At 41.8% G+C, this 27,547-nt stretch overlaps 1 protein-coding gene across 2 annotated transcripts in view; it reads right to left on the bottom strand.

The window, feature by feature from the left end:
• The window catches only part of CDH13 (cadherin 13), a 480,777-nt gene extending 458,351 nt beyond the window's left edge, over window positions 1-22,426 (bottom strand). The window contains exon 1 of one of the 2 annotated variants that reach the window (XM_062586341.1): window positions 22,276-22,426. In XM_062586341.1, the coding sequence (XP_062442325.1) occupies window positions 22,276-22,320 (45 nt within the window). In that variant the 5' untranslated portion in view covers window positions 22,321-22,426. The remainder of the gene's footprint in view (window positions 1-22,275) is intronic. The other variant, XM_062586342.1, reaches the window with a different exon arrangement.
• Between the last annotated feature and the right edge of the window lie 5,121 nt (window positions 22,427-27,547).

Raw genomic sequence — 27,547 nt, 5'->3', positions numbered from 1 at the left:
AGACATGCTATTTTGTGAGGAAAGGCAATGCAATAGTACAGACTGGGGCTACAACAAAATACCTGGTCCTCCTTGCTAGGTCACAGCCCCGAGCCTCAAGAGTCACAGGAAGAGGCTACTTTATTTGGGATATAGATGGCTTAATTTCCTTCTACTGTAACCATTGCTTTTCATTCAAATAAGTGTCTTCAAGTGACAGAGGAAGATGAAAAGGTAATGATTTCACATCCTCCTCATTTACTTGTCTAATTGACAGAGCATTCACTCGTTCCATTTCCTCCTCCATCCAAAAGAAATTCAAAACCATTCTTCTTCTTTCCTAGGAGACCACCTTAGCTGGTTAAAGCTAGGAAATTCTCCTGTTAAAGTTGTAGTTCCTAAAGCCTAGTGAGTGAATATTCGCTATTAATAAAAACCTCACACATTATATTCCACTCAGCAACAGCTAAGGTGCAGTAGCAAGGGAACACGCTGTACACACAGTCAAGCCAGAATCCTGTAACTACTTAGAAATTAACACAAGTATCCTATATATGCACAAGAACTTTGTATTTCATGGATGACAGACTGAAGGATTTAGGTCAGTCTGTGGTGCATTTCAGTCTTCAGCATAAAAGATGTCAGACAAAGTTGCTATGCAATTAGATTATTTTTACTTAATCTAATTCATATTAAAGTGATGAAATCTCAATTCTAAGTTAAAACACGGTGAAATTCCAGCAGTACTGAGGCCAAGGAAATTTTACAGTCAGCCCACTAGGAGCCAGAATGTCATCCATAATGAATTATAATACAAAGTTACAGATATTTAACATCCTCCAGCATGAGGCTATGATTATAAACTATTTGCACTTAAACATCCATACTGCATAACACTTTCAAATCAACTTATAGATAAAGCATCTGGATCATCCATCAAAAGTGTCATTTCACTGTAACAGAAAATAAAAAGGAAATTTCTAGTTAAGTGTGTCTAATAAATCAGAAGCTGTGCCTACACAGCCGCAGATCCCCTCGCTTTGCAACAAATGCATTCAGGCTCATGCTAGGCACAGATCAAGATGCTGGAAGGGTGACTTTTAATCACTGCTGGAAATAAACATCAAAAGAAAACCAATGCCCCAGATAGAAATAAAATTCATTGTGCTCGTGTTCTTAAGGAGTCCTCTTGTGTCCTTACTAGGAAGTGAAAAGAGAAGAGACGGGCAGTATCAGAGCTGTTTGCTCTTGTCAGGGATCCTTATCACAAATACAGAGCAAGAAAGTCTATTCTATTCATGTGTCAAAAAAACCAACAACATTATTCCATCATGGAAGTGATCTTGCTCAGTACAGGCACAGTTTAAACATGAGTGGGTGACTAGATTGCCAGAATATTGGTGCCTAGAACAGAACTCACCCCCAGAGGGGTCAGGAAAGCAGTGCAGAAGGGAAGGCAAAGATGGCAATTCCCACGGGTACTTCTTCAGCGCCCTGCAACACGTCAGGGGTCTGATTCTGCTCCTTTATGGATTCCACCCTTGGCTCAGAGGAGTCAGGACGTGCCCCAAGCAATACCAAACCCAGTCAGATTATTCTGTTACTCTCTGCTCCTCACAGAGGAAGGTAAAAGGAGTTTATACAGACACACCAAGCAGCAGCTATTTGAACATACTCTACCACTCACCACTGTTCTTCGTGGGTGCCTGAAGCACTGGGATGAGTATTTGTGAACATCCATGTCAGAAGGGAATCCTCAGCAGATGCAGCAGTGCTGCACCATCTATTTGCCCTCAGTTAAGAAATCTAACTGGTGCCCCAGAACAGAGGGAAAAGCCCAAAATAGGAACCCTCAGAATGGGTCTGAGTGACATTACACATACTGAGCCAAATTACAGCAGCCCAAGGACACCTCTAACCATCTCCAAGATTTAGAAGCAAAAAGGCAGTGAAAAAGGCACATTTTCTCTGTTCTTTTCAGGCGACCTGCTCTGGTTCACATGATGACACAGCCAACCAGCTTCCCTCCAAACAAGGGCAGAGCAACAGCAGCAAGTGAGCTAGAGGGGAAGATACCCACACAGCTGCTGCCTCACTCTTTTCCCTTCTTATTCTTCCTTCCAGTGCTCAGAGGAAATGCAATTATATATCACATTGACACAGTCAAAGCACTGGAAAATTCCTCGTATAGAACCAGAGAATGAAAAAGTATCAAAGTTGGTCTGTTCAAAGTTATGTTAATAGGATGTACTTCAGTACCAGAACACTAGTATATTTAAGGACCAAGATTTGCCTTAGCATTTCTTCTAGATTTGAGGTGATATTTTGGTAAAGATTTTATAAATGCACCCCTGTTTAGTCCAATAGTCTTATGCACTCCTCTGCTCTATTTGTTCAGATTTTGAACAATATACAGTCTTCCTCCCACTTTCTCCTGACCAGACCTATTTCCTAATGCACCTCTTCTAAAACCAGCACTCCCAAGAAAATTAACTATGACAACTATGGATAAAATCATGTTTTGTTTATATTTCAGGTATTAAACAGCTGCTAGTAGATATTGCTACCAGATGTTCTGAAATTAAATGCAACATTATGCTCAATTTCAGCTTTTACAAAATCAAAAGCTAATAAAAGATGGCACTGCTGTAGTCAATGATTTATTACAGGAAAATCCATTAAGTTTCTTTTAAGCTTCACACCCTACTACCCCAAATAACTTGTCATTATATACATCAGCAAACAGATGCAAATGTCTGTACCATTTTGAGATTTCAGTACCACCCCATATACTAATTATATATCCAGATGCCTTTCGCTCTAACAGCCTTACGCACATCTGTCCATCTTAACCCGAATGCAGAGCAACTGTTCATTTCGTGGTTAGACTACCTGCAAGATGACAACTCCAGGAGTCAGACAACTCGTATCAGGATCTTCTTTCCTGCCATTCAAATGAGCTTGTACACAGCTAAGGCAATATTGTATGCACTGAAAATTCTTCAAAAAAAATAAAATCTGAATGCTGGGGATGATTAAGTAACAGTACACAAAAGTTTGCTGTTATATTCAATTCCATTTAGACACCTCACACTTATAAGACTTCATTGTTTAAAAAACAAACTCAGTATTTTACACTGATCATAGCCATAAACGACATTTCGTTTTGCTTAAGCTCCCCAGTTATAGCCACAGAGCAGCACGCAATAGCCAATGCAGCAAACAGTCCCCATCCACAACCACAGCAAACATAAGTGCCATCGGATGGGACTGGCAGCCAGTAATTATAAACTGAAAGCTGCCATGGATTCTTATGTACTAACAAAGCCTGGCACAGATATAGTAAATCCAAATAGCTCCTTTCAATCTTTTAACAGGAAAATACACACATTAACTGCTACAGAAGAGTACTTTAAAAGTTTGTATAAATTTGCCTCTAGGCAAGCAAATAAAATATTCTACCTAATTCTACTCTCAGACATAGCAGAAGGACCTCACTAAGTAAAGCAAATTACCACAACGTGAAGCTTGTGAGAGCCTATTAGAGTCAAAGGCACTGTGAAAAGGTCCTTGAAGTGCAATCTAAATCACAAGCAACTTCACTTAAGTCAGTGAAATTCTCCTGGGATAACATGGGGAATGAGCAAAATACAAGCAGAGGTGCTCCAACCTGATTTTAGTAGTTAAACAGGTTATAGTTAAGTCAAGAATGCTTGTATTGCTTCACAAGTTTATTCTACTGTATATATATAAATTTTTTTTTTTGGGGGGGGGGGAGGGGGCAAACCAAGTACAAGAACAGAAAAGGAGAAAGAATGAGGGAGATCAGCCAAAAACTATTATTTATAGCCTTAGGTATCAAACTCTCAGTTAATACGCACTGGTCTAGCTCTGCCAAGGCCGCAGTAGCCACAATTTACCCAGCTGAGCATCTGGCTCTAAATATTTAACTGTTCAAGATTCTAGTGTGCATCCTTGCGTAGCAGAGCTTCTCTGACTAATCACGCTAGGGGTAACCACATCTTAAGTGTGTAGCTCTAAATTGAGTAATATTACCATTAATAACAGTGCCTAATTAAGACATCTATAATGTTTTTAATGAGAAAAATTGAAAGTCCTTCTGGAATTTTTCCAGTCAAATTAATTCTGAGGACTTTAGACATTATTACAAGTAATGTTACAGGAATTAAAATTAGGTCTAAATTAGGACATGTCACTGTATTTAAAAGCAGGGGGAAATGGAAACATGTTCTATTTCTTCCTTTATATACAATTCTCTGCTACATCTCACCACGGGGGAAAAGAAAATACCTTTTTGTAGTCTACTCTATTGCTCTGCATATAGTTGCATCCAATGAATCCAAGATCTGTAAATACTTTAATGCTTTGCTTTCAGTCTCTTTTCAGAATATCATCTGATCAGTATTCTCTAGGGAAGGAGTATTTCCAGAATTTTAGTGACACTGCTATGGTTTCTGCAGACCTAGATCCTTTTGGCTATAGTTCACATAAGTCACGCTTGTTCAAACCAAACTCCTCTGTGAGGCTGCATGCCTGAGCAGGGACCACTCAGGGAATTAAGGATCATCAGATCTACATCCTTTTACTAGGGAGTAGGAAGGGAGAAGAAAGTGTAATCCAGAGCAATGCTCTTCTTGGATAATACCTAGGCATTTCAAAAGCTATCAAATCTGCTGATTTGCATTCATACTTCTAAAACTCCAGGCCTTCAAACTGCCCCACGCACATACCCGATTTATATTGCTGTGTTTTTTCCTGTACTGCTTTCATCATGCATTTATATTTGTTAAATTCTTACAAGTCTGCTACACAGCTAGACAAGGTTACTTTGAAGACACTCCATCACTTATTCTTCAAAACAGCTCATGTGTTCGCTTCCTTTAATACCAAGGTGATAGCTTGAATGTGTTCAGAAGTATAAATAGTTTCAAAACATAGACTACTGTTCCAGGTATATTTTTATGCAAAAAGCTCAGACTGTAGTCTTGTGGAAGTGAAGGCCTAACCGAGTCCAAACTCATTTTGAACAGTTCAGAAGCTTTACTCTTAAGGCCTGAGCATAAGTTGAGAATAATGAGTTACAAACCAAGTATAACCTTTGGGAGTAAAAGCAGCCAGTGCAGTGCGACACAAAGCCCACGAAGCTTAACTCTTGATTTCACCTGACCTACATTTATGTATATAATACCATCACATATTTGAATACATCTTCATATGCATTTATAGAGTACACGCTTAATTAGGGTAACTAATGTTTACATTTCATTTTGCTTATCTATTGCAAAATAATTCTCTCCCCAAATTGCTTTCAGATTCCAAAACCCAAATTTAAATTCTGCAATTTTTGTACCTTATTTAACAGAAACACAACAGCATGTTTCAGGCAGGTCAGCTAATTGGGTTTTTTGTCCTTGAGTAAAGATTGCAGAAAAGGCTTTTTTTAAATGCATTGTACTAATGCCGAGTATGCTGCCAGTGCTCAGATAACATTGAGAACAGGCTTACACCTTATCATGTTCAGAATTATGAAAATAGCAAGGTCATTGAGACGCACGCACACCTCCCGAAAGCTCCGGGAGGCTCGCCCTCTTCCAAATCAGTTTTGTTTACAAAAATGCTAACTCAATTTAGTTGCAAAGATTCCTCAGAGAACAAAGAGCTGATTGTTGTCTCTTGCTAATACCATAGACATTAAAAGCAGAAAATATACACAAAATGCTTTACTGTCTTTACGCAAATGCATAATTTGGATTTTTAAGTTATATCAGCCATCATGCAAGTATGAAGCCAAAATGATGACAAAGATCAAAAATAAACATTGTTTCCCAAGGTCTTCAGTCAACATTGCATGCCACCTAATACATAGAAGTCAACAAAAGATACTAGTATTGAGCTAACAAGTAGATATAGTGGCCGTAAATGAAAACTTGTATTTAAATTACACCTCTAACATTGGCCAATATTACTTTGAGAGTTTCTCTCAGGAGTTTGATTGAATATTCAATTGCCTAATTCTTAACTGTTAGGATTAACCTCTGGTTTGACTGTTGCTGTTAAAAAACAAAGATCTTTTCACAGTAATTTGCTGCAAGTTATTTATCATGAGACTTAAATGAGCCTCGATGCACAGATCCATATGATGCCAAGTAGCTAATATTCCACTGAGGACAGTCATCTTTCATACTTTTATTCTCAAATTTAGGAACACTCAACTTACTTAAAATACTTACAAATACAATTTAAATTCATCTGCAGAGCAAAGAAAATGAAAGCATATTCCTGAAATATAGACATTCAGGTGGGAAAAAGTTATTCTTAAAAACCATTGATTTCCATCTTACTTTACTTTTAATAATGCATTAATGTCAATGATGTATTTCAGGTTTATTGAACAAGAAAATGGTAACAATACAGCTTCCCCCTTGCATGAAATCATTGTTAACCACAAATCCCCAAGCACACTAAAAATATACCTTCATTGTCACAAGATGACTACAATGCATCTTTAAGATGGGGGTTAAACGCTGGCAGCTGGATGCACTGCAGAAATAAAGTAGATGGATGGACTTTTATTAAGATACAAACTAGTTACTGCAATTAAAGCCTTAGTCAGGCCTAATAAATAGTAGGAACATGAGACTCTCTCCAAGACTTCCCCACAAGGCATGTTTGTCTGGGTTCTCAGCATCAGGGACATGTACTGACAGGTGATTTGGGTTTCTTGGGCCATGACTGCATCCTATCTGTCTGGAGCTTTCTATAGGACTTTGCACAAGCTACTTCTTGCTTTGTGCTTTAGCTTCCCTCAAAAAATGAATAAATACAGTGGTATATATAAGGGGATGTCCTATCATTAAGGTTATTCATGACATGAAATGATGCAATTCTGCCTTGGAAGATGCATGTCACATTCTTAACTAAAAGAATCAAAGTTCAGAAGCACTCAATACATCATCTACCTTATCTCTGTATTTGCATTGTTATCCTGCTCATTGCCCAGCTTTGTATGAGCTCCATGTGACTGTTTACAGATGAAACAAGTGCCCAACTTTAGTTAAATTGCAGAAGATAAGTTACAGAAGACAAGCATCTAGGATCTCTTGAAACTCAGCTCATCCGAGAGCTGTGCTGTTAGTTACACCCTCAATGTTTGACTACAAAATTCTTTTGTAGTTCTCTGACTTATCAGTTTTCCGCCACTCTGAAGCCAACATATCATAACCACTGACCGGTCTCCAGCAGTCCATAGGGATCTTACAACAAACCCTGCAGCTGTAGACATACTGCTGGTACCTCACGGGATGCGCTAGACACGAAAGAAATCAGTGACTAGTGTAGGAAAGAGCATTAAACTAGTGCCAGCAGAACATTTAGAGACTTTAGTTTTATTTGCTTCATAGAGTAAACCAAAACTCCGAGTTCTCTGCAAACTGGAGTTACTGTCCTCTGCAAGAAGTCCCTGCTCCAGAGCAGTCTGCCTAGCAGGTTTGCTAGAAGCCTGGGAAACCCTGCAGACCCGACTCTGGGACAGCCTGTCAGGGAATAACCGACCCCTCTACAAAAAGGCAGAGTTGCTTCTTTGTGTTAGCAACTTTAACAGTACTGTAGAGAGACTTCTCTGTTAGGTTTCCAAACCATTTGTGGTTGGGGGAAATGAGGCAGAGGCATGCTCATTAGATCTTAAGCTTCTGCTATCCAGAATTTCTACCTTTCTAGTCATCAGACAAACACAGGACAAAATCATGCAATCCCAGACAGCCTGCAGGCCCGAGATCTCAAAGCTATTCCATTCACAAGAGAAGACTCCTAGTTTCCACACTACTTCCATGCATTATTGGTGTGCTGTAATGCCAAGTATCAGAGACTGCTCTTGGCAGCAAACAAAAGGTTAATCTTTCTAAAATGCAGTTACTCATAAGACCATTCTGACATTTCAGAAGTCAAGAGGAACTATTATTAGCTTATGTCTAATATTGCAAGTTCCCACCCATGGAATTCGCCTGCAATTCTCCGTTGAATTGGCAGCCTTCAGTAATATCACTGCCACATGATTTGAACCAGGCAAGTTTCAAAGACATTGCCATAACAGTGTGTAGCCAGCCTGAAAATATCTTCACCACTCCAGGGAGATGAGTGATCCCTTTGGAATTGGTTTTTGGAACTGTAAACTAATGAATCACTAGCAGCTTTAAAGTATACAAAATATATTGTAGCAGAGCACATAGTGCTGCAGAACATAAGGAAATCTGTTTACAGTGCTTCAACAGATACTTAAAATCAAGATGCTCAAAAAGGATGAGGCTGTTAAGAAAAAAGCAGAGCTCCAAGCACCGTGAGCACAATTATCCCTACCCTGTGCCAGCAGCAATCCCCCATGCCTGGTGTAGGCTCCCATCCCATGGGAATACTAGCCAGCAGCTTCAAGACAACATGCAGCTCAAGGGAGGGAGTCCTGACAAACAGCGCAGGAAACAGCACAAGCCACCCTCCCCTCCTAGGTCCATTTGTGCATCTGCTTCAGTACTAAGAACTGAAATCAGAAGCAACTTTGTCACCATCTCAGACATTTACTGCCTAGATCACTGAAGCCACAGCTGCCCGGAAGCCTTGTCAGTACTTATGCTATATTTGGTAATAAGACAAGGTTGCCACCAAACTTATCTAAGCCAAGAGAATTTTATGCATGTGGCTGGCAGTAAGAGATGTTGCTTTGCAGTTCAGATTGTTAAAGACACAGTCTGATGGAAGAGGATCTGAAAACAAAGTCTACAGAGACTTTTCTGGGGCAGTACACTCCCAGGAAGGTGAAGACCCAGGGCTGAGACCCTCAACAAGGGGACATTTGAACCTGCAACTATTTCCTCGTAAGAAATCTCAGTCCTACTCTTGCCCAGCCAAAGCTAGCTGCCACACAATGCACTTTGGGCCAGGAGACTGAGCAAAAAAGGAGCTTAACTTTGCAGACAGATAAAAGATCTTGTCTGGGGAAGACCAGAAGTTCTGTGTGCTAATGCTTTGTTTTGCAGGGGCTAACATAGCAAGCTGTGAATCAGTGAACTATCTGAAGAACAAAATGTACAGAAGGGAAAGTTAGTAACAAATCTGGAGTAACCTGCTTAAATAATCAGCACATCTTTTAATGAAATCCATGTCACCACAGCCACAGAAAGGGACTACATAAGGAACCAGGAAGTATGGGGAACAGGAAGGGGAAAATGTTTCTCCTTCCTGCACTGGACTTGACCAGCACATCTTGATGAACAGGATACTTTGAATAAAAGTGCTATTGTTTTCAGTTAAGATTTTTTGGATCTGAAGTTACTTCCAGTGTACTAACTGCAGAAGTATTTGTAAAACACTGAAGACATTCTACCCCAGCTGTTGCACAGCCTTCCTTCCCTTCCCAAAGGGGCTAAAGAGAAATTTATTCCACTTGCTTTGCTGAAAACCCAACAGCACTCCCAGAGCTTGGCACAAAACCCGGCACACCCTGTACATCTTACTCGCAGGCTAGGAGAGAGGCACTGAGTGTACTTCCTCTGCTTTTAAAGCAAAGGAATGTGCTCACAGAGCAACAATAGTTTTATGAGAAAAAGGCAAGCAAACTTCAGTTCTCGCCATCGCTTGAGCCACACTCGGAATACTGCATGTTGCATAGGACTAGTCACGACCTGGGGAGCAGAAGCATAGCCTGCCTGGCATGCCCTGACTCAGTCTCTGTGCTATTAAAAAAAAAAAAAATCCCTTCTAGGAGAGGTTAGTTCAGGGCAAGGCTAAACTCTGCAGTGAGCCCGCAACAGCACTAACTGCACAGGTACACTTAGTTAGTACAGCACCCATGGAATCACTGGCTTCTTAAACCTGCTCAACGCAGCCTTAAGAGGCGCTGCTGATAAAGCCTGCTGGCTAGCCTGGGAGCAGCACAAGTTTTCCAGCTTTATAGCTCTCTGAGTCAGTGCCAGATCAGAGGCCTCTGCACCACCCTTTACTATGCAGTATAGAGGTAACCTCAGCCCAGAAACTTGGGAGAAAACTACCAGCACCGCTGATTTAAAGGGACACTTGCAGTGATACTTTACACTTGCAATATACTCTTGCACATCAGGCAAGTGAATCAAGACCCAGCATGCTGATTATGCGAGTATAACTCAAACAGTAAGAACTTCAGGATGTGGCTTATCTGAACTACAGGGCAACTCCCAAACAGAAGAAAAGTTGAATTGAACTTCTGCTCTAATATGGCTTATAAGAACAACCTGCACACATTTCTATGGCAATAGCAGGTGCAAAACAGTGGATCTCAGGTCTAGAAGCCCCTGCATGACCCAAAGCAGAAACAAGGAAAAATGCTAGTCTGCAATCTTTGCAGTTTCTTGTACATGTAACTTTTTTCCTGTTGTTCTATTTCTTTACAGTGTTTTTTTTTTTTTTTTTTAAGGCCAGATATATTCACACTGTTCTCCTCTTTATCAGTACTTAAATGCTAGCACTGCCAGATGAATGAGTCATGCAAATACCACAGAAATACAGTACTAAAGTAGATGCATTGTATGCAAATTGCATGCTCAGTTGTCAGGAGGGTTGTTTCTGCTTCCTGCACAGAAGACCTGCAGAAAGCTTACAGTGAGCCTGCAAACCTGCTTGAAGTCAAGTTCTCTTCCCTCTAATCTTTGCTCTTCCACTGGCTTGAGATGTTAGAAAAGAGAAGGGGTCAAGTCCCCTTATGAATGATATATTAGTGGGGGGGGTACAGAGAGGATACAGAAAACCCCCACACAGTGCCTGAACAGAACTTAGAAACCTTTGGAGCATTTAACAGCTGGCCTCTAAAACTCATTCCACAAAATACCACCTACTCTCAGCTTTTCCCAAGATCTGACTCTCTTCATACCTACTGCCAGAAGGAACAGCTCTGTCCTTTCCTTAGAGGTCTCTGGCCCTTTCTTACTTTCCATTTTCTGTGGGACACATTCACTTTTGATGGTACACAGCTAAGTATGCTATGTTACACTGCAGATGGGTTTAAAAAAAGTGTATGTAGAGATATATATTATAGTGGCATGCAGTTTCAAAAGAGACTGCAAGGCACTCTCCTGCAATATCTGGTTTAACCTCACATCTTATCCCCTAGGTTGTCCTGTCCTCTTTCCTTTCCCATTCCTTCCTCATTCAACCCATCAGAGGAAAGGCATCTCCCCAAGTTTTACTTCATCTGTGCCCAAAACAAGCATCCCAAAGCATCAGTACAATGGATTTCACGACCACGAACACCGTGTCAAAGCAGCATATAGATAAATATCATTAAGACATAGAGCAAAAAGTCCCACCAAAACATAACATGTAGAAGAGAAGCACATTCTGTGGTTGGTCAGCTAATGAATGCTTGGAGCCTGGAAACCAATACAGAGTTCACAAAGGATTAAGTCACCTGCATCTCATACACCAGCATGCTATGAAACTGGAGTCAGGTACTGCTGTTTCTTAACAGTGACATGTTCAGATCTGGGTATGAGAACAAGCTCTAGACATCAGTGTCAGCCTAAGCTCACAGACAAGAGTCTAAATTTCCACATATTCAGAAGCATATAGAGTCAGGCTGAGCTTTATTCTGGTATATATCCATTAAACAAAGCAGAACTATAAAAGGCTATTTCTGGGGTCCTAGCAGCTACAAAAAAAATTGCAAGGCACTGAATTCTATTTAGCTCTCTTCCCTTGTTCCATTTTCCCTTCCAGTTTGGTGTGTTAAAGTTTGATCTTCTTTCTCACATTCCTTTGTCAGCATAAGGGAAAGGGACAAGAAATTAAGCAGCTATGTCAGCAAGTTCATTACTAGGTACTTGTACTGGTACTTCTGGCTTTTTAAGAGCTGAACAGCTTTAAACCATTAATAGGGCAGTCAGGAAACTTAGCTCTAAGTTAAATCATCCTGTCCATGCACACAGCTAAAACTAGGCTGCCTTAGAAGAATGGAGCCAGGTCCTAAGAGACCAGAGTCCCAGGGCATATGAAACTGGAGTTCTTTGACTAATATCTCTACTTCCCGTGAGGGCAAAGGTATGCCCACCAAACCCACTCGGCTTTCTTCTTGAAGTGTTCTTAATGCTGGTGTTAAAACTTTTCAGCTGCAATTTTAGTTAATATGCAGACAAAAAAAACGCACAAGGCATTTTTGGCCCAGATACACAAGTAATAATAATAAAAAGCTCCTATTTGCCTACCACATTACTTCAGGGCTAAATTCTAACCCTTAGTTAAATCCAGACAATCTGCAGGTTACCTAGTGAAAATAACCAGGACCAACACAAAGTGCTCTAGGAATGCAGCTTTCCTTAGGAGCATGTTTTCCCTTTGTTCAGCAGGAAAGCCCCCTCCATTTTCTCATTTATCAGCAAAAGAAATACATCCAACAAACATTATAAAAACCAAGAAAAAGAACAGGGATATACTTTCCACTAACTCCAAAGAGGGCTTAGTGAAGTCCATCTCAGAGACAAGTTAGAACACAGTAGTAAAAAATAATTCATCCTCTAAAGTGGCCATTTTCTTTCAGTAACTAGAAGCTCATGAAGAAAGTCTGAACAGAAAGATTCAGAAGCATTGAGACTGTCTGAAATTGTTGGAGCAGATGAAGTGGAACAGAGAAGAGTAATTTGAACACGGAAATTACAGATATTCTGATGCTTCCAGTCAGTCTGGAGGTAGGGAAGGGAGGACTGCTCACATTGTGCATGATCACATTTGCTTGCTTCACATCCCAGCTAGACTCCACAAACACAGAGCATATAGAAAATCAGAAGTCAAGAACAAGTTGGAAAAAAGGCTCCGTTCAGGTTCAGTATGTGTTCTGGCAGAAAACCAAGTTAGTTGCTATTTTATCCAGATTCATTCAGCCATCCATAACCGTTGCCTGGTTCCCACACACAAAACAGAAGGTGCTACACTTGCATGCCTTTGACTCACGAAGGAACAAAAGCATTGAAAATAATGTTCTGAAGAACAAGTGCAAGACGATGATTCTCATCTCTGAGGGACATCAACAACTGGGGGGAGGCAGCCGTTCCAAAGTCAGGCATTAGCTTTTAATAATCCATATGAGTCTACAGATTCTTATGTTTTGGGCTGCCTTTCCCCATGCCAACAGCAATTCCAAAAAGGAGTTCCAGCATTTAGGTGCCTCCTGCTAATAACTGTTTTCTGACAGCAACATCGCACTTCCAGGAGCTTGACAGAAGACTGGAGCAGTCACTACCAGGCAGCTCATCTACCAGATCAGCCTAGGCTTTAAGTAGCCCTTCCTCTGCCTCCTCTACGCTGAGGGATGTGAACATTTAGCAGCAAACAGACACGGTGGAGGAACAACACACTGTTGGGAGTATGTCTCATGTTGGGGGCACAAGTTATCTGACACTTCTCCCCTACCTGAACACTGGAAGCATATCTAGTTATACACCACCCACTGCTGTCTGCTTTGGCTCCAGACACGATGAGTATACTGCACCACCAGCCCCATCCTCCTCAGCAGCCATCACATACACCTCAGCTAAGCACACTCCATTTCCCTTATAACAATAACTGTACAGAATTCTTCTAGGTAACAAAAGTTTCTACTATATGGAAATAAAAACTTATCAGCTGAACAGTGCTTTGTAGTTCTCTGACAAATCATAACTACAGCCTTGAGAGTTCAGCAAAATTATTAATATGTACACCAGTGTGATTGGCTTGAAGACCAAATTTATTCTGGGCTCCCACCAATCACAATTAATCTTTGGATAGTACAATGAACTGTCACTACTGAATCAACATATATCAGCAAAAGTGACAGCAGCCTACATCATTACTCAACATAATAGAACTAAAGTCATCGGAACAGGCACATGTTGGAGGCTGTCTCCCATTTCAGAATAATGTTCCTGTCGTAACTTAGCATTTATTTTAGGGAAGCACGGATAAATTCATTACCATTTGTAAGGTGCTCAGATTATAATAGTAATAAAAGCCATGTAAACCTTCCAGTATGCACACTGTAGAAATACACATGGCACTGATACCATCCTTCACCTAGCTAATACTAAGCAGGGCAATGCAATCAATCCATGCCAGCTGAGGACCTGTCCCCCATCAGTACAAGCAATAGTATTTCGCTACTGCACACTCAGAAAACTGTATTTGAGATATGCAAGACCAGAAGTCACTTCCACAAGACACAAGAGTATCATACTTTATTGCCAGCATAGCAGTACATCCTTATCTCATTTCCAGGTAACATGCTGTATCTGAAATGATTTAAAAAGCTGCTGCTTTGCTAGATTGCAATAATCAGTACCAGCACTGCACAGAATGCAACCTTTCTGCACTGATAGCCAAACTGCAGTGCAGAGCAACTGCAATCAAGGGAAAGTACCAATGACTTATTTGAAACAGAGATTGTACTCTGCTCAGTCATTTTTGAATGAGAACTTTTTAATTAAGGAGAACAGAACAAAATAATGATCCCCAACATAGAAGCAAATGTCGGTCCATTATCTATTTCAGAACAACAGTACTGCAGGTGGGTACAAAAAGGTGTACTTATGCTAGACTTTAGACGCTATCCTTGCACTCATCCCAGCTTGTACTCCTTGCATCTTCATCCCACTGAGTAATATTTTCTGCAATGATATTATCATGCATTAACAAAAAGTGGCCAAATAGTGGCCTATTTTAGTACTCAGGTCAGAGCTTTGTATCAGTAGAATGAGATTGATATTCACAAGTCAAAATTCATACAGAGTTCAAAGCCTCAGTTAGCTCAATCAGATCATCAATTATGAAAACAGAAGACATGGAAAAGAATAAAACTACCTGGACTGGCAACAAATCCAGTCTTCAGGAAGCAGGCCAATAAAAATCCTATAGTGTAAACTAAATTTCATGCACCATTTTATTTAACTTCATTCTCATTTATCTTTATCCAGCCCCCCCCCCCCCCCCCCCCCCCCCCCGCTTGCATTCCACCTGAATAAGGATGCTATATAAGATCTGTGACTTTCTGGCACTTAAGACCAGTTATCTTGGCAAAAAGCCAAACTGAATGTGTTTTAATTTGGCCAGAGTTACCCAACTGTACTAAGCTCCTCAAATCTGCCACCAAGATAACCATTCCTGCCATGTGGAACAGTCCCAGTTACTCAGCTTCCTCCGATAGAGCTGAGAAAACAATGGGTTTAACTGGGAGGAATTAGCTGTTAGAATTTTAATGGGCTTTTCCATCTCCTTTCACTTAGGTAGCAAAGCACCAGGTGCTTTGGATTTCCTGCTTTGTCAACCATACAGCAGCTATATGTTCAGCTCTTATTTTAATGTAGTAGTTTTTTTTGATAAGGAGTGGTCCCTCAGGGAGAACAGAAGGCTGACTCTAGAGGCATGACTACAAACACCTTATTTGGTGCTCAAAACCAGCAAATTTGTCAGGGAAAGATAGGAGAGTTTGGATAAACTGTTCCCAGGGTTCTGTTTGTTTCTCCAAGCCATTACTGGTAGTTGGCTCAAAGAGGGAATGGGCCTATCACACTTTAAAGACCATCTTATATCAAGAAAATTAAAATAGGCTGGGGAGGGGACAATGTTGTGATATTTTTCTCATCTTGTACAAGCTATGATCATATTCCTAATTTATGGAAGCTGGATTAGCTCCCTATTGGATCTAAATGAGTTTAGAGCAGCTTAGGCCTTCTGCCTACATACTGGGACTATATAAAGGCTGATGGCCTTTGCTTTTATTGAGGAGGTTAGAAAACCCACCTGCAGGTGACTCTGCTCAGGAGCGTTATCTTTAAAGACAGTTTGAACAGATTCTTCTTACAATTCCAAGTTACACCAGGACACCGAAAAGAAATCTATTAAAAGTCTGTAAGTAGATGAGCCAATTATCAGCACGTTAAGTATGTTCTAACATGCTTTTTGCTCTGTAGCAATTCAAACAAAACCCATCTACTAGCAAAGATTGTGAATTGATCTGACACAGTATGAGAAGTTATTTATCTCTACCTCTGACAGACTGTTACAATCCATACAGAGGAGCACCATTGATGTACACCATCAGTAGTCCTTCAGCGGCATTTCCAGCTCATCTTTGCCAACTTTGCAGCAGAGCAAATAAGGGGCAACAGCAAACTTCAGCACACCATTTGTGCAAGTAGTAAGTAATAGCTCAGAACAGCACAACTTACAAGTATAGATGTTCGCAAGTGGGCATCTTTTACATCCTAAATCCAAGATGTAATCCTATAATTTGTTCCAACCTTGATACATATTTCTTTGCATGCAGCTAGAACAGTGCTGTGACTGCTTGATGGCCTAGTAACTGTACTTTGCAGCATTCTGAGTCCTTGTTACAGACAAGTACTGTGATGTCCATCTGCCATGAGTACTCATTTGCCAAAAAACTTAAAAATTTTTGGAAACAGTTTGTCTGTACTCCTATTAGCCCATAAGTTTCAAATACAGAAAAGTTACTTGCTCTTCCTAACATACCAGACTGCAGATTACTGATATGGAATTAAACACCAGTCCTTGATGGCAACAGAACAAAGGAGGTCAGACTAAAAGAGAAAGCTATTATTAGTTTAAAAACACCACCACCAAAACTGATAATTTTGGTAACAGCACCTTTATCAAGTAGAGCCCAAGAATGCTGAGGGAATAAAAGCTGTTAAAGATTCCAGAGAACTGCCCAGTTTTGAGACTCCTCAAAACCTCTGCTAAAAACAAGACCCATTTAGATAACAATTAGCCACCCATAAATGGGCTATCACAGATACCAGAAGTTATTTAAACAGCTTAATCAGCTTTTCCAAGTGGTTAGAGATACTGAGGAACTGCCATGTGCTGAAGAGATTCTTTTACACCCCACTCAATAGCTCATGATCATTTTGGTTAAAACTGTTCTAAGAACAGCCTAACTCCATCAAATCAAGTCTTAAGTTCCTCCTTTTTCTTCAGGCAAGAAAATTAATGGTGCAAAAATATTGGATAAGCTAGTAGGAGATACGAGTTCCCTTCACACAGAACAGTACAGCTTTTCAAGAACCCTGTTGACAGGGAACACTGTCCACATAACAGGTCAACACTAACAAACAAGCAGCAGGCAAATCTGAGACCCTTGAGTAATGAAGCCTTGGTTAACAGAGCACAGACTTGTTTTTCTACTCCTTTATCTGGCATTTAATAGCCTACTGATTTATATATGCTAAACATTGCACTAGCTGCAGAACATCGCAAGTGACAGCCAAGCAGTCTCCCATCTGGGCTGGACCCACCGGTCCCATGATTAGGACAGGGCACAGGGCAACTATAGAGCCACAGTCAAGAACCCACTAACATCATCCAGACTAGAGGAAAAGCTATAGCCCACTTAATCTCCTAATTACAGTAAATACCTCCTCCTCAGAGGAGATGTGTTGATTCTTTGTCTACACCAAGGAAATTGCCAGCTAGAATGCTAGTGGCAAAAAAATATATACATACACACACACACTTGGCACCAGTATCTATCAAGCAGAATAAAGTAGCAATTTCCCTGAAACTATTCAAACAATCCCATTAGCCTCATTCCTGCTTCAAGCCCCTCTCCTCCAGGTTTTTAAACTGGTCTAGGAAATCCAAAACTTGAGCCAAAATCCTGATACATGGGTACAATCCTGCAGCCAAAGACGAGATGCGACTTCAGCTATGAGCAGAGAGTATAACTGAAACAGTTATCTAGCTTGCCCTTACATATAAGGAGAACAGGAAAAGCCTACTTACTTAGTCACTACTAGGAAGAATGCAAAAGGCAGAGCTCCATGCCTCCTTGAATAGCCATCATCACCATTTCTACAGAGTTCCTGTTGCACTAGGCTATACAGAGATGCCTGTTAGAAAGGCTTGTTTCTTACCTGACAAGTTACTGAGAATCAAGTCAGCATTCCCCAAGGTCTGGGGCACAAGTATTATATCTGACAAAATAAGCTTGTCCAGTTTCTGATCATCAGAAACGGAACCTGTGCCCCAACACATGTCCCAAGCTGTATCTTGAATAGAAAGCTAGCATTGCAAGTAGTAAAGTGGTTTTAATTGTAATGCCATAACTCCAACAGCATTTTCATGACCTATTTCCACTCATTTACTGTATCAAGTCTCCCTTCCTTATCAGTAAGAAGTCTGGTCATGTCCCAGGTAAGCACAGCTTAAAAAGGTTAGAGTTACTGCCATAAGTCATACTTCCCTCCAAGGCAGGATTTGACAAATAGCATAGCATGACTGCTAGAACAGCTCTGTGTTTTGGTAGATGCATATCTCATTCAAAAGATGTAAGAAGGTCTTTTTGCATCAAAAAAAGATGGCCTGAAACAGTCAGAATTAAGAGCATTACCTGGATCACAAAGTGTTCATCAATACAGGTAACTCTACATAATAATTGGTAGTGGAGTTTAACTTTTTTTCTTTGAAAATGCTCAGAGATACAGAACTCTTTCTTCTGAAAGAAAGAATCATAAACAGAACAACACAAAGAAACAAGAGGGAAACATTTGGACATAATTTGGACATTTGGAGGAAAACTTGAACATAATCCTTTAATGTTATTCCAGCAAAGTTTGTGAGAGCAAGATATTTCCTTTTCTGGAAGCTGATAAATTTCCCTTGCTTTTTACATATTGGTGTTGACTTTTGAGCTGTGCATGGAGCCCTCTTCTGGAGAAATTTGAAAAATAAAAGCCCACATTGTTGCATTCTTAAGCTATGTATTTGGGAAACTGTTCTAGAACTAATTCTCTTTATTCACTGTATTGATAAACTTGTAAAGAAAAAAAATCTATAGTTTTCTGATTCATATAGTTTCCCTCTGGGGAACTTGAGTTGTTTGAGCTATCCAGCAGAGATTTTTCTTCCCTTGTCTTGTATGCTTTACTCAAATTTTGCTAGATTCGTCTATCTGCATGAAGTGCATTAACATACAAAAGCAGTCCTTTTAACAACTTCTGTTTTAGAATAAATACTTTGTCCATAAGCTTTAGAAAAATATCCTTTGGGAAAAGCCTGAAAGAATCTATTTGATTTAAAAATCTGTAGGTATTTACTGCTAACTGTATATTTTCTAGTGAACTGTGCAATTCAAGGTACCAGATTACACTCAGCTTTTATTGTCAACTTCAGATCAATGATTATATTACAGATATGAATCTTATAGATATGTTTTGTAGTTTTAAAGGTGATTGTGAATTAAAGCATTCCTTCAAAGATCGTCTTCAGCTGCTCCAGTTAAAATAACATTCAATTTTCCCCTCAGTGGGAACAGAGCAATCAGTAGCAGGGCAGACCAGATCTTTGTAGAAGAGGAAAAAACATTTATCACCCACCTGCTTAATATAACCTTCATCAAGAAAGCAGCTCATGAGGAATGTTTGTGTGAAGCTTCCCATTAACATCAGCCTTCTAATGCCTCAAAAGGAGGCTTTTCCATCCTTAATAGGCGCAAATGCAGACCAAGAAAAGAAAAGCAATAACCAGTTTTATAAATGACCTTTTCAGTAAAAAGGTATGCAAGATTTTAATTTTTGGTCACTTGATATTCTCACAGGCCCAGCAGTTTTCTCAGAATTTCTACACTAAGTTTTTGCCATCATTAGTTTGAAATGGAGATCTTCCTCTCCTCTACTTCTACAGAAAGTATTACAATACTGAATTGCTATTGCTTAGACATCATTTTATCAAAATTGAGCTTCACTAGTTCCACTGGCATTGTATTATGGGAGCCATTATTGCTACTGCTGACAGAGGGAAAACAAGGAGAAAAAACACTTAACAAAAAAAATCCTAACAAAATGTGTTACAACCACTATACTGCCAGATGGCTGCATTTGTTTAATATGTTGTTTCTCACATTCTTCTGTTTACTTTTCCTGTCACATGCAAGTTGTGCATGGGTTGTGTCAAAGAAAAACTAAACAGCATATAATAATTCTTTTCTTCCCCAACATGCTATCACCTATAATTCATACCTTAACACAGCAATATTAAGCCATCTCATTCCTGAGACCAGATTTGTGTATCCTTCCTTATTACAAGTCAAAATGATCTCTTAATAAAATCAACTTTGACACAATGTAGGAAGTCAACTAAGGAATGCGTAAAAATCACCAGGTAGAGACATTGCCAAATAAAGCTACATATGCTAATGAAGACAGCAGAGAGCAAATTCAACACTTCACTACAGAGCTATATTAAAGCACTACAAGCTCATCTCAGCCCAACAAGTCAGAACTTACACTCTGACTTACTGCTGCAAGTTAAGAATAAGTACATTCAAGTTGCTTTCAGAATCAGGTGTACAGCACCTTATAAAATTGCAGGGAATTACTGATTAAAGAACAGAAGCTACATGGTTTAATAGGCCTTAGACATCTGTCAATACTGCTTTTACAATAAGGGACTGCTAAAGAAAACCCAAACTCAAGCCTATCAGTTCAGTATGGCATGCTGGCAAAGGCAGGCAGAAAGGACCCAAACTCATGGAGAAAGCCAAGCAGGTTGCAGTACAGAGAACAGGTTTCAAGCCTGAGGTCAGGGCACTGGGGTGGCCTAGCCCCAGGCTGCCTTCACAGCTGCTGCTGCACCCTCTGCTTGGGCACCCGCGCTCCCCCAGCCCACGCTTGGGTCTCAGCCCACTTTCACAACTTCTTCCAGCACCGTCAGGCATTCCCAGCCTGCTAAAACCACCAGCCCTCACCAGGAATAGCAGCATCCCCTCCCGCCACAGAGCTCTCCTGCGCCATCCGCCAGCTTCAGCCCAAGCCTTCACTAAATACCCTGCATACAGCCCTGGCACAGGCTGCTCCACACCTCAGCCATGTCCTTCACCAGCACATCATGGCTCTGCACCTGTGACCCTGCACAGCTGCACACATCCTAGCTATGGGAAGACCCAAGCCCTCAGCATAATCCCATTTATTATGCTCCCTGAAGTGGGGCTTGCTCATATGAACTCCCCGTCACCATCACCCACTGTCCCATAACTTCTGGCACCCGGGGCATGCTTTCTACCCTCAGCCAGCTGAGCTAGGACCCAAACATCCAGGCTTTGATCTGCAGCATTTATGCCTTCAGCTCATCCAGCTGCCTCCTACTTACAGGCTCTTGGCATGTCTCCCTTCAGCAGTAAAGCTCTCCCAATAGCAAAACCTCACTATTTTCTCCTTTTGAATACCACCCCATTTTGAAAAAGCAGACCAAATTCCTTCTAGAGATCGCTGTTCACACAAACACAAGTGCACAGGCTCAGTGTCCCAAGCACAAGTCTGGCACTCAAACACCTACCAACCCCCTAAGGGTTAACAAAACCACTCAATCCCAAGTGAAAGAATTAACTTAAAAAAAACCACACACACACACTCTACTCAGGGCACAGGATGCCAGTACCACAGTCACTAAATGCAAGAGTTCATAGGGCTCCTAAGACAAGAAAAGATGCATTTATGCTGCACAGCAAAGGAGCCTCAGACCTCTCCCAGTGCTTTCAAAAAGTGAGCCCTGCAATAGTAGCAGGAGGAAAAGAGCAACCAGGAGAAATTGAGAAGTCAGAGCCCAGCAAGTCGCTTCCCCTGACTGACAGCAGCAGCGGGGCTTTAGCAGCTCTGTGTTTTTAAGGCTGGCTTGTTTTTCCCTCTGCTTTCTGGCAGAGGGGGATCTATTACATTTAATAAGAGAAAGACTACATAGCAAGTCACTAACAGAGTATTACACATCTATCAAGAGAGCGTGCGGAGAAAGGAACCTTTTGCAAGGTCTGATTTTATTTTTCCTCTATACTCCCCCCCCATTCTTTTTTAAAAAGGAGGGAAAAAAAGGTAATAAATAACATGAGCTGCCTATAACAGCCTGTAAGCCTACTACCTGGCAAAAGCTGGAGGAAAAAGGCAAATCAAAGTTGCAGCATTTGATATGACAGAAAATATTGCTGCTGCAGCTGCTGCCGAGACACTTGAAAGATTCCCCCAATCACCCTCCCTGAAGGGGGGGGGGGGAATACTATAACACAGCAAATTTGTTGTAATTGTAAATCAGAAAGCTATAAGAGGCTACATTCCTAGCAACAGCCTTATAGCAGAGATCTTGCATCTTTCAGCAGTAATTCAAGCAATGCATAATTATTAAGAAATCAGACCTGAATTACAAATACTTCCAAACCCCAAAAAAGCACATCAGAGAAGGAAGATGAAAGAAAGCAAGGAAAAAAACCCACACATTTCTTACCTGGGACAGTAGAAAGGACAGAACAAGTTGAGTTTTGTGCTGCATTTTGCCAGACTAGAAGGTACCAGAGGCTTTTTCATTCATGCACTCGGCTGCACTGAGCATATTTTCACTGTGAAACAGCCTTTGAGAAGAGACTCTGCCTTGAGAGCCAGCCAACTTCCCAAATAGATCAGCAGCATCATCACTAAAGCATTGGATAGAGTCTGATGACCAGAACCAATGGCTTTACAAGGATGATTTCTTCACAAAGCATCCCCATTTTGCATCACACATATTGGGCAAGCACCTCTCACAAACACAGCACCTTAGAATGCATTTTGCTTTGGTATATGTGCGCTTAGTTTCAGTCTAACAAATCATGCCTTACAGCTTTTAATAGTGTTTTTCCCTTTTAGAAAATGAAATTGCACAGAAAGAAATAAGAGCAACTCTGAGCACCAGCGCAAAGAGATTCTCTTTATTAAAACATTAAGAAGGTGTATTTTATTTTCAATACATCAGAAGAGTAACTACTGCAGTTTTAGTTACTTCCAAGCCTTAGGAGGCTTCCAAGCCTTACATTTTCACCACTGTGAAAATTCTGTACAGCAGAAATACAGATTTTATTTTGTGCTTTTCCTCCTCAATCTCACAAATCACAACAAAGATAGATCAATTCTAGTCTGCAGAAAAAATCCATCACAAGGCAATAGATTTTATTAACTGCTCAGGTAATGGCAGAGCTGGCTTTTGATTCAATGAACTTGAATCTAGGACAAAGTTTATAACATGCGTGCCCTTCAATTACCAAAACTTTTCTTCTTTGAAAGAGGGGACCTAGCATTTCAGGAATCTGCTTTCTCTGGATCAGTTATATCCAGGCAAGTAATACCCAGCAGATGGACCACCAATTGCAAATGAAATCCCCCCCATCTGCATTTCCAGCTCCACCTCTCCTGCCACTCCCCGTTATCACAACAGTCCAGTCCTCTTTTGACAAGACTTTCTTGCAGTCACCATATTTAGCACTACCCTTCCCCTGTATTCAGGAGGTTCACGAGTTTCCTCAGCTCTGGCAACTGCCATTTATCCCCCGCAGGTTTATCTGGCAGGGCTGCTGCCTCTGCTCTGCCCCAGCACAAGGGAAGCTGAGCGGAGGAGCAGGGAAGGGAAGGCAAGTAGAAGAGAGATGCACTCGAAGAAGTTGCCTACCACTTTCTGAGGTCCTCAGCATCAGCTTTCCACCCTGAAGGATGTTATTTGATAGCTTTTCTAACCCCTGCTAGTCTTCTGCTCTCAGCTCACATCTTCCTGCATTTACAGACCAGCCAAAAACCCAAAGAAAAACACTATCCTTAAGTCTGTAGCAACAACTCTGCTCCAGTACTTTAATCAGGGATAGGGATGAATTAATACTCCAGATAGTTCAGAATTCAAACCAAAACCAGCAGGAACTTCCAGCAGCAGTTATAATGCTCTCCATGAACTGTAAGAGGTTCTCCACATGCACATTAAATTTAGGTTGCTTTTCTCTCTTACCTACTTTCTCAGGCAGGAAGCCATCTTACAAAATCAGAGTTAAAACAACTCTTAGAGACCTATATACTAAAAATAGTAAGTGTCCCCCTCCCACCCCTCCTTCAAGGTCCAGGTTTTCCACCAGCCTCCAGGGAAGCGCCCCAGGAGCTCCAAGGGGAGCAGGGGGTCTGCGCGAGGCAGCACTCGCAGGGGACAACACCAAGCATGCCAGAGCACAAGCAGTCTTGATGCAAGAGCATTGGGATTTGGGTCATCTCTTAACCCTCATCAACTAGTGCTGATGAGCAGAGCAAGTTCCCACACAGACCAGAACTAGGTGGTGGCTAAAAGAAACAAGAATGTACACACACCCTGTTTCACAGGAAAGGGGATTAATAAAAAATACAAATAACAATAAAACAAGCCATGTGGGTACACAACTCACCTCCAAATAACGCTTGCAGTAGCACAAGGCTGAAGCCCCCATTAACGCTTAGCTGCCGCGCCAGCCCCACTCCCCCGCGGCCAGGTCTCCTCGCAGCAGGCCGCACCACGGCCGGGAACCACGGCCGGCAGCGGGTCGCCAGCGGCCGCTCAGGACCGGTGGCGCCACCGAACACCCTAGGGCCCTGCCGGCGGGGAACAGCGGCCTCACGCTCCCACCCCACTCTGGTAGGGGATTAGAGGCCCCCAAGGAAGGTGCTTGGCTGGAGCAGGCCAGCGCACCCCAGGGCACCCCCAGCACCGCGCGAGCACTGGGGCGAGCAGCTCCCCCCTCACCCAGGGGGGCTGAGGCACCTCAGCCCCCACCGGCACCAACCTCCTTGTAGAGCCCATCCAGCTCAGGCACCCACAGCCAAAACAGCAAAAAGAGCCTCACGCTGCAGCCCCTCATCTCCAGCCACCCCCAAATAACACACTTCTGTGGTAAAAAGCCAAATAACTCACCAGCTTGCCCCCTCCACACCCACCCAGCACTCTCCACATCGTACCAGAGCCCTTGGCCACAGCGGCTCCTTATGGGCCCTGGAACGGGTGAGTAACAGCACCTGGAGGGTGATTAACAGCACCTGGAGGGTTAATTAGCATCACCTGGAGGGTTAATTAGCACCCTCTAGTGCTAACCCTTCACAGGGGCTGGGCTGCAGGTGCCCCCCTGAAGCCTGCTGGGGTGGTCTGAAGGTCAGTACTGGTGGGGTAGTATTTGTTGTAAAAGTTATATTGTTATAAAATGGCAGTAGGCTGTTAAGTAATAAGAAAATAAGACTTGGTGCTTGTGTCTGTCTTGGGTAAGTTCAAGCCTTTAAAGGCCCCTAACAAAAAACAGGGTAGTCCTCGGGACACAGCCAGAGGAGGGAGGCCAGGCAAGGCCTCTGCTTCTAGGGCAAGGTGTGCCTTGCCTCTTTGGGTAGGGATGGTTTGGTTTTGTTTTGTTTTGTTTTTTGGGGGGGGGGGGGGGGGGTAGGTACTGACTGATGTAAGATTCATAGTAAGTTTAGACCTGATTCATAGTAAGTTTAGTTTAGTGGGTTTTGGGCTACAAGCCAAGAAAGCTCCTGCTAGGACCTCCTGGAGGTTGGTTTTGCAGACTGTAAGTTCACTGTTGTGTGTAGTGTGCTCTGCAGGCTTTAGATACATTTGGTTTTGCTTATAAAACCCTTAAACAACCTAGCACCTCAGGTCACTTTGCTCTCCCTGATGTACTAGAGCAAGAGCAGCCTGCACTGAGGCTCTGTTATTAATGCCGTTAATTGCCTGTAATGCATCAGGTGTTTTCACAGATGGGCCAGCCTGGGGGGTGTCTGCGAGTGGCAGTACCCCTTTACACTGCCAGCGATACCTCCTGAAGACTTGTCCTGACCCTTTAATAAAGGCTGAGGGTTAGCTGCCGTGAATCTATCGCAAGAGCGAGGGAAGTTTAATTTTGTGTTAAAGGGAACGACATGAGTCCCTCTCATGAGCGTGCACCCAGGTTTTGCGCTCCCCCTCCTGTGGTCCTGGCAGTCTATGTGCTTCCTGACTGCTATGCTGCACTGCACCTTTTCTGCAACTCCTTCAAACATGGAAAAAAGCCTCAGTAGTGGGCAGTAACCCAGCGCGCGTAAGCTTGAGTGGCACGTCTTAACCAGGACAGATAGGGCAAGAAGTGCACAACCTCCAAGATGGCTCAGAGATCCCCATAGTTATCAGAGCAGTATCTGCCCCTGAAGATGGCCATAGCTGAATTTCTTTTAGGGCAGGTGGGCCAAGTACATGCTGGAATAGAAATTCAGGCATGCAAAGTGATTCAAAGCACAAGCTTAGCTGCAGTGTGTTTGCCATTGCCCTTGTTATTTGGAAACAACAGGCTGGTTAGTGTTTTCTGGGAGCCTACTGCATTTCCTCCAAGAACTGCCAGAGAACAGAAGAAAGCAAGCCTGACCTGCCGTGCCATTAGGTTTGGCAAGTTACCCTCCTGCAATACCCCAGCAGAGCCGCCACCAGCTCTTGAGGCCAAAAGGTTGTAGGAAATGTGTGTGGTTAGAGCTGGAGTCCATAGCCGGAGTGAAATCCAATCCTCCCTCCTGGGGCTCTCTAGCAGGAGGAGACAAAGCAACTGGCTGAATTACGTATTGTTCCGGAGGGCAGAGACTCAGAGGAGTGCGGGGGAGCTGGATTAGTGAAGAGTTAAAAGCATGCGTTTCCAAGCACTCTGGTTCTGTGCTTGGCAGCTCTGCCAAAATAGGCTTGAGTAGGGATCCTCTGTCTTAACACAGCTGAAGTGCCTTGGAAAAGGTTTCACAAGAACACCAAGAGAAGAGTTTTGCAGTTTCAAAGTAAGATTTTTATTATGTATCCAACCCAGAACTTCTGTAACACCTCAAACTCCCATTACTGTTTCTTACACAAGGGGTTATTGACAACAGAAAGTTTAGCATTGACGCAGCTTTCTTTAAAACCTGTGAGTTTTTTTATTCCAGATGGTTGCTGAATGCTTTGTCTGCTAGCGTTTCCCTTCATGCCAGCCCAAACTCCATGATAGTAAACCAGTTTTGTTTTCATACTTGCTAACAGGCAAGTCACAGGCAACTAGAACAGACTGATACTTCAATGAAAAGAAATAGGGAGCATGTCATAATCAAGAGAGGACTGAAAACAGTGAGTGAGTGGTGAGTCAAACAGGAATTTTACATTTTAGAAAAGTCCTTAAGAAACCATCATACCCTTTTCTTTCCAGTAAGAAAAAATAATCCCTGCTTATGCTAGTCATAGGAGTCATTTCTCCTAAAACAGAAAGCCGTATTACTGTTTCTTTCTGCATCCCTGAGCCCTTTAAGCACTAATAAAATGCACATTTTACTTGTAAAATTGAGTTACTCTAAAGCACTGAGTAGCAACTCACAATGCTGTGTTCTAATGCCATAGTTTTAGAGTACTAGATCACTATTCCCTATAGCAGTTGTATGCTTGTATGTGCTTATAGACTTTATCTGCTTATATATTTATTTTTTTCCTCTAGAACCCAAATTTAGTAGTAAGTACTACCTGAACTACTACCTAACCAGCTGGTAGATTACTGATTAATATCTGTTAATAAGATCTCTAACATGGTCAGCTGACAGGGAACACCCACACAGTTCTGTATTATCTACAGCAACTGCAAATGATTATTACTTACTTCAGGATACAGTTATATACCCCAAACCCTTCAGCTTATCACCCTGCAGGCTTCTCTTCTTTTACTCAGTCCTAGACAAAAATAATTATTTAAAAAATATATTTTAAATAAATA

Source organism: Rhea pennata, chromosome 13, assembly GCF_028389875.1.
Source record: "Rhea pennata isolate bPtePen1 chromosome 13, bPtePen1.pri, whole genome shotgun sequence".
Taxonomy (NCBI): Eukaryota; Metazoa; Chordata; class Aves; order Rheiformes; family Rheidae; genus Rhea; species Rhea pennata.
This window is presented reverse-complemented; position numbering and strand designations above follow the sequence as displayed.